This window comes from Salarias fasciatus, chromosome 18 (genome assembly GCF_902148845.1).
Source record: "Salarias fasciatus chromosome 18, fSalaFa1.1, whole genome shotgun sequence".
NCBI lineage: Eukaryota > Metazoa > Chordata > Actinopteri > Blenniiformes > Blenniidae > Salarias > Salarias fasciatus.
The window spans coordinates 18765622-18779609 of NC_043762.1; the positions used below are offsets into that span (position 1 = coordinate 18765622).

The 13988-nt window shown below is 42.0% G+C and overlaps 1 protein-coding gene across 2 annotated transcripts; it reads left to right on the top strand.

Annotated features, from left to right (window-relative positions):
* Positions 1-5876: 5876 nt before the first annotated feature.
* nop9 (NOP9 nucleolar protein) lies at positions 5877-12930 on the top strand. Of its 2 annotated transcripts, none has more exons than XM_030115030.1 (12): positions 5877-5963; positions 6927-7168; positions 8343-8579; positions 8652-8861; positions 9480-9587; positions 11170-11311; positions 11416-11608; positions 11704-11844; positions 11933-12052; positions 12229-12441; positions 12542-12647; positions 12732-12930. In XM_030115030.1, the coding sequence occupies exons 2-12, from the start codon at positions 6946-6948 to the stop codon at positions 12884-12886; spliced, it is 1848 nt and encodes a 615-aa protein (XP_029970890.1). In that variant the 5' UTR covers positions 5877-5963; positions 6927-6945; the 3' UTR covers positions 12887-12930. The 2 variants fall into 2 exon arrangements, with proteins under 2 accessions (XP_029970890.1, XP_029970889.1); XM_030115029.1 differs by having other exon boundaries at positions 5938-5963; positions 6892-7168.
* The last annotated feature ends 1058 nt before the right edge of the window (positions 12931-13988 follow it).

Below are 13988 nucleotides of genomic sequence, written 5' to 3' on the forward strand. Positions count from 1 at the left end.
CAACATCTGCAAAAGAAAGAGAACACATTGCTTCATTCTACAAGCTTCAGTGATCTCAACATGCTGAACGACACAGGTTATCAGCAGGGGTGGAAAGTGGCTGAGAATGTGTGCTGAATGTTACACAGGGCGACCCCTGGCCAAATGAAGGGGAATGGTGAGAAGAACCTCTGACTCCATTAGTTTCCAGTTTGAATCCTGGAGTGGTGGCATTACTTTAGAAATATACAATTGCAGTTATAATTACTCCTTTAAAAACTACAGGAGTTACTTTTCAGGTCTCTAAGCCACTGGAGTTACTTTACTATAGACCCTGAACATTAATTGTAAAAGTTATAATTACTCGTCACTGTTTCACTTAGTTACTTAACAAATCACTGAAAATTAATATTTGATTGCTGTGATACTAGTTACCCCTTTTAGTTACTTTAGTAGTAGGCTAACCAAAAGCACTGGATTATAGTTACAGTTAATTAGAGGAGTAATGCTTCCACTGGAGACTATTAGATTTTAAGCATGTATCCACTGGCAGGAGACCAAAGTAAGCGATATATAGTTGACCCACAGAAAATTCTGCTTTACGAATAAAGGAAATCCCGGGCTTTCGGTTTTGTCACCATCCGCTCAGTACATGACTTTCAGCTTCCACAATCTGTTCTGCTTTTTTCCTGTAAGTTTACAAATGAATGAAAGGAGTGGACAAACCCTGACCTGAGATTCAGACAAACTGAAAAGGGGAAGGAAGACCTGAAACTCTGTGACACGTTTACAGAAGTGTTGATTTAAGTCTGAAAAGCTCAAAAAAAAAAACAAAAAAAAAAACACAAGATATTGTAATGTTTACGCCGTGTGATTCATGCTTGGTAAGTGCCAGCAACCATTTCAAGTAAACAGTGAGAAGGACTGCTGAGTTCCAGCCTGTGTTTTCAAAGCAAGTCAACTAAAGCTTCAGCAATCAGTCTTAAAGTCTCATTATGCTGGAATCATTTGTTGCTGCTCTTTTTCAAGATCTTATTTTACTTTCTTTCTCAGGTTTTAATTACCTTTTTTTTTTTCAACAAAGTTTGTTTTTATTTGACTGTTTAAAGGAGAAATCAATACAGTTCTACTGCTTTGGCTTTTACAGTTATGGTCACTGTGAGCTGCAGCTTGTATTGATCTCAGACGCCCTTTTCCGCTGCCACTGGGGTTCGGACCCGGGTCCCCCGCACTCAAGTTAAAGCCTTCGCCGCCGAGGAATCGCTTCAGTTATTACTGTACACTGCTACCTCACTGCCTGGTCACAAGAGGACAAAGTTTGTGAGCCATGAACAGATTTTTTTGAAGTTTTGGTGATCTGAGATTGATGTGACTGTCATTTCAGAAGCTTGGCATGATTTCAGCCATGAGTTGAAGAAATGAACACATTTTGTGAGATAATGGAACTTCATTAAGTTAGCAAGAGGATCACACGCCTATGTAATTCATCTGGGTTCTGGATGAGATCCCAGCTGACTGTGAGTGGAGGCTGGTGAAAACCCTGAACAGGTCACCAGTCCGACACCGAACAAAGGCTCTTCATATACTGAGGTGTGTTTTGTTTACCTGAGAGACAGTCAACAGTCTATCAGATTAAAACGAGAGAGGACAGCTCTTATTCTAGTGGACGTGGATTTATCGGCGTATGATTTCCCGGCACACTGCGAGCAGTTCAGCTCAGACTGAGAAAGGATCATTTGGAAGAGACTCGCAGGACGGCCAAGGGGAACATAAAGCATAGAATATATGGAACAACGTCTAACGGGCAGCCTCTAAATGTAATGTGTGGCACAAACAACTTTTTCAACAGCTACAGGCATTGACTGTATTTTGAGAAAGAGTTAGTGACACGCATCTCACCAAACACTATAATTCATTTCGCCTCTCAATCTTTTACCATAACTCACTGTCGGGTATTTAAATGGCACCACAAAGGCTTCCATTGTTTTTGTTTTTTTTAAAGCTGTTTAAATCTATGAGGCCAAGTCAAAATATCTGCAGCAATAAAATGGCTCATATACAACTCATCCATTAATAAGACAACACTGAAGAACTGATTCATGTGTACACCATGTGATATTATATCATCGGTAAAATGATTTTTGTTGCTCAGAGCCATACGTTAGCTTTATGTCATGGCTGTTTGTGTTTTGAAAAATGCACAGCGTTTACCAGCGTTATTGTTGACGCTGCTGGCTCGACGGCAGCATGATAAATGGCGCGGACGGCGTTTGTGGCTTCTGCAGCGCGGCGGTCGTGAGAGGAAACATAAAGGTGACTCGGGTACGCGGAGCACCTGAGCATAACAGATGGGATTGGGTCCTGGCTCTCACACTGTACGTGGGAAACCAAACATCTATCAGCAAGCCAAGGGAAACTTCCTGACTCTGGGAGTCGCGCTTGGATTTGGAGGAAAAGTAACCTTTGAGTGACCCTAAATCTGACAACAACAGCAGAGAAAACGTGTAGTTATGGTTGAATGTATGCAAAAAGAACGAAAATGCATTAGCACCAATTATGCATTCCAAACATGCTTTGTCTCTGTTAGGAGTGTCAGTGAGAATATCTTTGGTATGTGCTGTATTGACATGTCCCTGTTAAATAATAACCGAGTTCCTCTAACCTTTCTCCGTTTGGAGGATTGGACAAGCGCAACAAAGCACAAATGCAGTCAGCTAAAATTCTGGGCAAATAGATGAAAAAAATAAACACATTATCTATGCTCAAGTAATGCAGTTGCAACAGTTTTGAATGCATACTAAATACTAGCAGCTTGTTGGAATTGCTTAGCCAGCAGACTGGGAGCAGAGGGAGAAAGCTCTCTTTGCTCAATCTGAAGTTCAGGAAAGTTAATGAATCTACTCACAGACATTATTATTTCATCTGCGCAAACAAGTTATTGGAAAAACTATTTACAGATTATTTTTCTTTCTTTTTTTTTGTTTCCAGACCGCAGCAGAGTCAAATTAAACAGGCAAACTGGATACATAGAAATAGGATCAGTATAGAGACTAAGCAAAATAGCAAGAAATAAGTCAAATTGCATTTTGTTTTATGAACAAACATATAAATTTAGAGAAATACATACAATGTGTTAAATGTTCTGACTTTAAAGACATTGATAGGCTGATTTCTTTCAGCATAAACTATTTGTTTCCTTGTGCTTTGAGTCCATATGACTTTATTTTCACATGCAATAAACAGGCAGGGTGTTGGTTAGCTTCAATTACAACAATAATGAGGACAGTTTGCCAAATGAATGAAGTTGGACTCAAACTAGCTCAAAGAGTTTGCTGCAAAAACAAGAAAGAAAAAGGTTTTTATCAAGATTAATCTGTGTTTCCGGTTAACAGATAACGCCACATAAAACTTGCAAATGGACAACTCACAGCTGCTTTCATTAAATAAACCGACACACAAACCAATTTCAGCAAACTGTGTACAATAGGCTTACAAAGTGCAGTTATTTCACAATGTCACTGAGATAAGATCACTTTAGTAGAGAGTACGTCAGTGACAGACTATTCTTTAAGACAACTTTTAGTGGTATTAAACTAGTCAGAGCCTGCAGAGCTTTTTCTCTTCTCAGAAACTCATGAATGCACAATAAGATTACTGTAATCTATAATTACAGAGAGCCGAGAACTCAGCATCCCTCAGATTTTCTGCAGTTGGTCTTACTCACACCGGTCACATCACAGGCGATCCGTGTGTGTTTTGCAACTTTGTGATGAAATCTGTCTGCATACACTTGTGCGACTCCCAGACATTTATCCTCTGCAGTGTTTCATTCACAGTGTGCTGTGCGGGAGCTGATTCATGCACCGCTGCAGTTGCTCTGGAGATGAACACAAACAGACAAAGCCAACAGAAGCTCAGCTGGTGAACAAATGATTTGTCTGTTGCTTCGCGTCCCTGCTTTCAATCTGCTGTTGTCACTATTTAAAAGAAAAACCTTGGCCAGATAAGACTTACTCTTCCCTCCGTGTATTTTGCAGGAAAAACTTTTTTCACTAAAAAAAGGGAAGGATAACTCCATCAGTTTAAGGACAACCAGACTTCATATTTCAATCCAACATTCTTGTCATCTAACTTTATTTCATCTCCGTTTTTCAGGTTTTTTGGGGGAGTTTTTCAATGATCTCAGACCAGAGTGTGTATAGAACAAAATACACCGTGGACATAAGTGGACATCAGGGAGGGGACCAGGCCCAGAACCCCTGTCACCTGGAAAAACAGATGATTGTCCACTCAGTAAATAATTTCTTCTCTAGAAATATTGCTGTTTGTTGCCTTTCAACTCAAACGTTCCCAGTTTATCCCCAAGTGGGGTTTGAAGGTCATTCTGTGTGGAGTTTGCATGTTCTCTGTGTGTGTGTGTGGGTTATCTGAGGAGCTCTCACAATTCAACAAGATACGAGCTAAAAATTTTCAAGATGAAAAAAAAATCTTGATTGTTCCTCTTAATCTCATCGTTCCTCTTTGCATTTGTTGCAGCTTTGATAAATCACTGTGACCCTGTCACACAGTTTCCATTTAAAAGAAGTTCTGCTTTGACATGCCACTTGTGGAAAGTATTACATGCCATCCATTTTTCACTCACGCTGATAAAAAATTACAACATCTTAAATGACTTCATACATGATTCATTCCACTCTTTGTAACCAGGGGTTTGTCTTAGTTTTCAAAGGCACCCTTATCATTATTACATTGAAGAAGTACCTCTGCAATGTAATCTCAGGCTGTGACAGTATAAAGAGGAAAGTCACATACAATGAGTTAATTCAGACACAAAAGCTGGTCGGAGCTGATTCACAGCTCTACATGCACCTACTGTAATTAACCAAACAAGAACACACCTTTGTCGAGGGAAGAGTCTTAAGTTAAACTTTAATTAAATATCTACTCTTTTTTTTCTTTTGTGGAGCCTGCGAAACTTCTTAAAGTCTTATCAGATTTAGATTTTGGCAAGCCTTTACACGATTCCAGATTGAAAAAAGTGGTGCCTTTATAATATAAAAACGTGTACTGGACTTTGCTTGTGACAAAACAAAACAAAACAAAACAAAACAAAACAAAACAAAACAAAACAAAAAAAAACAAAACAAAAAAAAACAAAACAAAACTTCCCAGCATTTACCAATTGATCAAGACATATTCAGAGAAGAGGTCATAATTGTCAAAATGATCAGGATGAATGAGTCTATCCACAGACATGTGAATAACCAGTACCTATATGGTTAATCACAAAGTTTGACTTGCCTTTTGAAGAATTGTAAAGTTTTTTTTTTGTTGTTGTTGTTATTGCTGTGGTTTTTAAGGCTTATTGCCAACGAGGTGATGAATGAGTTCCACACTGAATTTGATATGCAACCATTACTAAGGTCCCTCTGTGTGGTGGGTGGCTGTGGTGTAAATTATCTTACGTCATAAACTATGATCAAGTGTGAAATCACTGGTGAGGAGTTCAAGATTTTCCTATGGGTGCATGAGTCATGATCCAGACCTCAGGCATATAGGCAGAAATCAGAGGGTTACAGGGAGGTCAGAGTCCCACTTTCCTGTCAAAGCATACAAGTGTCCCACCCAAACATATGTTATGGATCCACTCTCCAGAATTTGCAGAATATTGGTATTTAATCTGTTGGCCTCAGGCTCTTTACCTCAGTGCTCAGTCAGCACTCATGAAAGACTAACAGAAAAGAAACCATGCTGCCCTCTGCTGGTTCAACTCTGACACCGGCACTGAACTGCAGGTATAACATCTCTCAGAGGCGCATTTAATTCAGGCTTTCTTCGTAATTTTAAAAATATTAAGTAGTTTAGGACTGAAATTACTTTAATTTGTTTAGTCGATAAATCACACGAGGCTTAGCTTCTCAGGAGACGCCCATTCTGACGTCATCGCCACGCGACGCACAGCCGAGTCGGACTGTATCTCACATGTGAGTAACACTCGTGTTTTATGCAATGATTTCAAGCTTTATTGTGTGGTTTCGAGAATTATTTTAGGACCGAGGAAGACGTAGTCGCTTGTAGGTTGCGAGCCAGTTCGCGTGCTTTACGTTTCTACGTGTGTGCTCCACATTTGTCACTTTTTAATGGAGAATCGGCCTCAGAGTGAACCTCGAAGAACTTCACTTTGGACAAAACTTGAATCAGTTCTCAGCCTAGACTAAATTAATCTCCCATTTATCTCATCTGACGAATAACTATTTATCTCAATTTAACCACTTGTGTTAGAGTTATTACGCAGGTACAAACAGAAGGAAAATTACAAGTCTTTACTCTGATTAGGCTAAAAGTCAATATCGTGTTCATCTGAGGTTGGTCTGTTGGTTACCTGGTCGATTTTGTTATTGTTGTGTGTCTTCCTTAAAGGGCTGACATTCATTTATTTGTTGAATTATTGTTAACCCTGTGTTGAAAGTACAAGATCTACCACAATGAGAATATAAAATACACTTTTAAATATTACTATCCACGAAGAGCAGTCACAGCTTTATTTTTCTCTTATCAGAATCAACCATTTTTTCGTACATTTTGTATAATTAAAAAAAAAAAATGAGAATCTAGATCTGGCTCCATCCCATGCACTGTAGACACTGAAGCTTTATTTCCTCCAATATTAATGTCCATATTCATCTCTTAACTGTGGCAGTATTGTGGTCAGGAGACATTTTTTTTCCACAAAACTGAAAATAACAGATATAGATAATAACAGTCTGTTAAAGTAGTTGTTTCATTAATCAAATTAAATTCTACTGTTGTAATGTGTAAAATTTAAGCAGGAAGTTTGGAGGAATTTTTACTGTCTTGAAGAATAAGTTAAATCTCACTTCACAGTGTCTTTGCCTCTTTTTCTACTTTCAGCACGAAGATCAAACTTCTCTAAAATTATTCAACAGGTAAACTGTAATCTTTGTGATGCTCGCCAAAACGGAGGAGAGGAGACCGAAGAAAGTGGGAGGAAAGAAGAGGAGGCACCCTGATGAAGATGGAGAAGGAGAGAAGAAAAGGAAGGGAGGTGAAGAAGGACAAAACAGTCAGGGAGACGGTGGAAGGAAGCGGCTGGACGCCCTCAGTGTGGGATATTTCCGCCGAGTTGGAGAGCGCCTCAGCGAGGGCTTTGAAGACGACGAGGAGAGAGGTGAGTGTTGATTCATCATCAGAACCAGTCTGGGTTTACACTGGCTGCATTGTTTCTATAAACGAGAGCGAGAGCTCATCACTGTACAGCTCTGTGCTACTAAGATATTATCGATATATCAAAATCAGAACTGTGGGGGTTAACATCACAACAGAAAATTCCGCTAGTTTGTGTCATAATCAAAAAGCCAGTCATTTTATATTAAAAAAAAAAAAATGAATGAATGAAATGTAGTATTGTAGGTTTTCGTAAATATTTTCTCTATAAATTTGTTTAGAAGATACAGTCAATGAAAATGGGTCCTTTTTGAAAATCCAACACTTATTTGCTTATCATGTAAATCCAAGGAATCTAAAACTTTCAACAGAATCTTGTTGTGCTGCAGATCATTTTAGTTTTATGCCATTTGCCTCATTTGCTGGTAATGTTGAATCCAGAATGTAAAAGTTACATGACACCATGAAATGTCTGTGTACATTTCCAAGTCAGTACTTCTGTCTTTATGGTATTTATGTGAATCGGTGAGATCCACACAAGACCGGTCAGCAGCTCAGAGATCTCTTGCTTTCTCACGTCTTTATAAAAGTGCATTTCAGATGAAAACACAAAAGGAATTTTTTAAAATCTTAAAATTTTTTCCACATATAAACTAATGTAATTTGTATATTTTTGGCTGGGCCTTGCTTGTAAGTGAAATCATTTGATCTCAAGTCAGCAGTCAAACAAAATCAAATAAATGGTAATATTTATAATTTTACCTTAATTTCGTGAAAAAAAAAGAAAAAATGAAACACTCGAAAATATTAGAATATTTTGGAAAGTGAGCCTTTTTGAAAGTGGATGCCATTATTGTCATAATTTAGAAACATTTTTAAAAAGTGTCCCCTTTGATACATTTCATATTATGTTCAGTCAGCTGCTGTCGGTGGAAACAGTGAACAGTTTTGTCTCAGATCATTCTCTGTGTTGCATCCACGCTTTGCTACGACTGCAGGACCCTCCTCTCGTTTTGTTTCCAGGCACTCATTTGTTTTCATTGCATTGCAGGCGTGTTGCATCACGTTACCTGAAACGTAATGAGCCCGTTCTGCCGCCTCCACCTGTCTGTCGTTGGGGCTCCGTTGCGTCATCCGCCGTCATCTCTGCTGAAACTCTCTCCCGACGCTCCCTACAGGAATGTTCGTGGAGAACGTCCTCTCTGAGGTGAAAGGCCAAGCCACCCTGGTGGCGATGGACCGGACGGGAAGCATCACCCTGCAGCGGCTGCTCCCTCTGTCCAGCCTCCAGCAGGTGGGCGAGGTGCTGGCCGAGCTCGGGGGGGAATCGGGCTCGGAGTTCAAAGCGGTGTCCTGCGACCGGTGCGGGGGTCACGTGGTGGAGAGCGCCGTCAGACAGATGTCCAGGTGGACAGGTGAGTGCACAAGCAATCTGAAAAATGAGACATAAAGAAGCTTACTGAGCGTAGAACGGCTGTCCTCCACAGATTCATCACAGGAAGATTCATCTGCCGCTGCAGAAGAAGAAGACGAGGAGAGCTGCAGCGTGTTGGAAGCCCAGGTGTTGTCTTTAGGGCAGGTGGTGAGGGACAACAGCGCCGAGTTCATCAGGCACGTTCACGGCTCACACGTGGTTCGCACGCTCCTGCATGTCCTGGCAGGCTGCATCGGACCGCCTCGCTCCGAAGCTCGTCCAGGTAAACAAGCAAAAAAAAAAAAAAACTAACTCTGAAATAAGAATTCTCTGGATAACAACAGAGAACAGTTTGAGGTACATCACAATTCTTACAATACAAAGCATTTTTTTTTTCTTCTTTCACCATGAAAAGTAAAACGATTGTCCCTGGAATACATTCAGAAACCTTCAGTGTAGAAAGAGCGAGTTATTTTCATGGATTTCTGTTTGTTTATTATGATTGTGTTGGTTGCCCGGAATTGAAATGATAGTCGTGTAATATTTCTATTTTTTCAAACCAGTAGAGTTAAAACTACAAAGGAATTGAAGTTTCAAGATAGATAGATTAAAAAAAAAAAGTTTAAAAGCACCTCAGTTGCCTTCAGACTGGCTGACAATTATCCAACAGTGGCAGCTACCTGAGAGGCCGTTTACTCCAGAAAGGAAGTGATTTCCGCTTTTCTCCCATTCGGTTGGTTTTTTTTCCCTTCAGTGTTTCTACAAGACGTCAGGACAGAGTAAATCCTCTGATCTCCTGGTTTTGTCGGTGCCGTGCGAGGATCTGTGAACCTGCAGGCTTATTCACTTTAAGCTTGTATTTGTGTCATCTTCCTTTGCTGCTCCTGTTTTTTTCTCGCAGGAGTGAAAGATCGGCGCGTCGCTCCTCAGCTCACAGACTTTGAGATTCCCACCTCGTTCTGGTACGAGATGAAGAACCTCACCGAGACCTTGATGGAAAACGTAAACCGTGAGTCGTGTTTTATCAAACTTCAGCAGTTCACCCTCCCTCTATCCCTGAGTGTAGATTAGCTTTCTTTGAGAGTTTTATCGAAAATAAAGCTGCTGGTTCTGCAAAGAAAAGTTGCACACTTTGCTTATTAAGTATTGGCCTCAGATGTGGCTGACCCTTCTTCTTTTTTTGGCAGTCTCTGAAAAGCTTGAAAGTGGAATATTTTAATATTTAAAGGTACATTTTTCAGCCAAGATTTTATAAATTAAAAGAGTATTTCTGCAGGTAGTATCCAATTTATTTGTTATAAACTCTGGTGAAATACTTATCTAAACGGTAACCCACTGGATTTCTGCCATAGTTTATAAAAGTGGTACAGGATACTACGCGGTGATTGTTAAATATGTCCTTAATGTGGCTGAATGTGGTGTCAAAGTGTTTGACAGCACAATTAAAACTGAACTTTCAACACAGAAGAGCAAAACACATCAGTGTTGATGTCAGTAAATGAGAATCTTTAACCATAATTGTCCCAGTTTGTCATGATATGCACAAGTTTTAAAAACCCTTCTCAAGCACAACAATATTCATCATGTCTTGAGTGAGTAAGTGAACAGACTGAACCGATGAAGAGTTAAACTGAGAGGACTATGTTTTTTTTTAATTGTACTGCAGCATTCATTGGTATGAGTTTTTAAATAAGTGATGTTTTTTGATTATTTCTGACGGACCTGTGTGGGCGTGTAGAGAAATGAACAGCATGGAGGGAGTCTGCTTCCACAAAAACACTTCAGTCCTAATTTTTTAAAGCTATTTCGGCCTCATTTACCTCCTGCGGGGAGTCGGGAGTGTCAAAAGGGAAGTGCTCAAGGGCAGCGTTTTAAAATGGAACGCCGTGGAGATTGTGTTTGGAATTTATCTGATGAAGCCCGCCTCGCAGTTTCATTATCAAAACAAAACAAAACGCTCGATAAATAACCTCGGGAGGAAAAATGCACACGCAGCACAGAAACCTAAGTGGCTTTTAGCCGAGCTCTCTGGCACAGGTACAGAAAGAAATCCTGTTTTGTCCACGCTCCGTCCATTTTATTAAAACACACATGCCCGCTCGGCTTTACACTGTAGGCTGTAGAATGTAGCGACCCCATTAATCTTACAAGGAAGTGGAGAATACTTGGCACAGTGGGAGCTATTAAATTTCAATTTAGCATACATCTCTAAGTGAGTCCTATTCAGAATTGATAATTCATGCACCTTCCAGCATCTGTCCTCCTTCAGCCGGTGAGGGCTGTTTGACCGAGTGGCTGAGTGATGAAGTGCATCAGGCCAGCTGTACTCCACAATCACTCCACCTAACCCTGAACCGCCGGGGGATAGTCTGATCCCAGCATGCAACAATAAAGCGCTCGACCTATATCAAAACTTCTCAAAAAGCACCTCGGAAGCTGTTGTGCAGACGCAGACTGCTTTCATTTCAGACTGAGGTATTTGGTTTGACGTGTGCAGCACCTTTAGGTATGCCGCCTGCTGCTTTTGATTTGTTTGTCACATAAAATTCTGCAGGAATTTCTGACTTTCTGGGCCTGTGTTTTCTCTCCAGTAAGTGTGACGGACGCCGTTTCCAGCGCGGTGTTTCAGACCATGCTGACTGTGTGTCACAGGAAACGACCCAAACTCTGCAAACAGCTCCTCAAACGCATCGTGGAGTACCTGACGGGCCGCGGCTCGGCTTCTGGAGTCAGGTCTGTGGCGTTCTGTCTGTCGATTATGCGCGCCCCACTGGATTGTATTTTGTTGCCCATTACTTGAAATCATGTGTTGTTTCTGCTCCCCCCCCCCACACCAGTCCACTTCTGGTCTTTCTGAAGGACCAAGCCTCCAGCCACCTCATAGAGACCATAGTACAGCTTTCCCACAAGTCACTTCTCTGCAACATCTACAAGAAACACCTCAAGGGTCAGCTGGTCGACCTTGCTCTCCATCCCATCGCCAACTTTCCCGTACAGAGACTCACGGCGGCCGCGGCCAAACACAAGCTGGTAGGTTTCAGCAGTCGGTTGAGCCGAAAGGAGGAAGTGTTTTTTTTTTTTTCTCTGGAGCTCACGGCTCCTTTGTCGTTTTTCTCGGTCCGCAGTTCCTCAAGCTGTTCGACGAGCTGGTCCAGGGCTTGGAGGCCATCCTGGCCGCGGGTCACATGGGCGTGATCATTCAGCTGGCCGAGAGCTGCGCGGAAAGCGGGGAGAAGCAGAGCGAGATGGTGCAGTGCCTCCTTCATGTAAGCGTCTTGAGGCTTATAGAGTCAAAACGCCACCGGCCTCCTCGATGAGTGAAGCGGTTTTTGACGTGTTGCTGTGGTCTCGCAGGCTTTCCACTGCGCTGAGCCAGGCTCTCGACATGTCAACTGCCTCCCCCTCTTCATGTCCCTGCTCACCTATGAAGTGTATTTCCACTCTGAGACAGCAGAGGGCAACATCGACACGGAGGTAAACCAGGAAAGACTGATCAGATGATGTCGGGCTGAATTTTCTCTGTAGCCTGGACTTTCCTGCTGAGTCAGCAGAGCGGGCCGCTACCTGAAAGGCCTTTCTGCTTTAATGAATTGATGTCAGGTCACAGCTCTGTGATCACTGAAGCCCTTCTAATCAGGTTTTCCATCCAGGTCCCACTGACCTCCATCTGTTACCACGGCTCCCGCCTGGTCCAGGCCTTGGCGAGGTTCAAGGAGCGCTCGCTGCTCCTCAGCAGCCTCCGCACTCTGAGCCCCGCCGACCTGCTCACGCTGGCCTCCGACCCCGCAGGCAGCCACGTCCTTCAGGCCCTCATCACCATGTCCAGTGACAAAGGCAGGGGCAAAATCCTGAAGAGGCTGGAGGTACATGTGTCAAGTTTACAACACAGCCAAATACACTGTTTATTTGCAGAGTAATTTTGAAAGTAACTTTGTTATTAAATGCCGCGTTTCCTCCTCCCAGGGTCAGTACGTCCAGATGGCGTGCTCCCGGTTGGGCAGCCGAGTACTCGAAGCTGTATGGAGCAACGCATCGGTCAGTCAGAAGCAAAACATCGCCCAGGAACTCGGTAATACTGCCGTGAACGCTCCCTCTCCAGTACAACGTCCCCTCTTGCGCCGTCTTGTCGGTGACTTTCATTCCCGTTTCGCAGTTCCCAGTGAAAGCCAGCTGAGGTCCGATCAGTTCGCCCGCCACGTGTGGGCCAAATTCGCGCTCTCCCACTTCGTCCAGAGAAGAGCTCACTGGCAGGAAATCCAGACCGGCGAGTCCAAGAAGAGGAAGCTTTTCAGTGACATTCTTGAATGAGATCTGCGTTTTTCTATCAGTATTTTTTTTTTTCTGTAATAAAAATAAAAATTGAAGTAACTTTTTCCATCCTGAAGTTAACTGCTGTGTTACTGAGTGTAATGAGCAGACAGACCTGCAGGGGCCGCTAGAGGAACATTTATCCCCTCATTGAAGCCCTGGTCTGGAATTGAAGAGGGCTAAGCTGAAATGTGGTAACATAAAAGAGAAACATTGACCCGGAAATTTCCAGCTGTTGCAGCGTTGGACCAGTGTTTGTGCAGCTGTTGTTACCGAATAATGATCCGAATGATGAAGAGGAACCATAAAGGGGTTCGGATTGCCTAATTCCCAGTGCATCTTACAATTATCAGAGCATCTTTCAAGCTGAAATTGATCGTTCAGTTTATCTAAATGTCATTATTTGTCATTCATGGAAAGACAGATTCAGGCTGTTTAAAAAAAAAGAGAGAAAACAAATCATTCTTTCCCTCAGCAGTGAGCAGCATGTGTCGCGCAGCCTGTTGGAGACACAGCCATTGATTATCTATTGATCTGACAGAAGACATTTGTCTGGCCGGTGGAGAAACAACACGGGGCTGAGAAAGTACACCGCAGTACGAGCAAAGCTGTGAGCTGCTGGAGTGAAAATAACAAAACGATAAACCAGCAAACACTACTAATGGGAACTAGTAATCACTTTTACCCTCATTAGTTCAATTTTTTTCACATTTTCTTTGATATTTGTATGATGTGCAACTATAAAAGCCATTAACATTAATGAGCAAAGCAGTTCCAAAGTAACTGAGGTGATTTAAAATTATACTTAAAAAAAAAAAGTCTCCAAAAGGACAAACTTTCTTTCGGCCGCCCCCGCTGATCTTTGTGCTTGCACCAACAGAAAGTCAAACTGTCGACTTTGCACAATCCATAGTCTAAAGGTCAGGCTGCCTTGAAAAGTTGAACTCATTATGATTAAAAGATCAAATGGTCAAATCTGATCCAGTGCTGCACTTCAAAGCAACTTGAACACTTGTGTTAGAAAATATAGAAACCCGTCGTATTCAGCTTTCAGCATGCGTGTCTGTGTTCTTCAGTGAACCTGAAGTTGCACGGTACACCG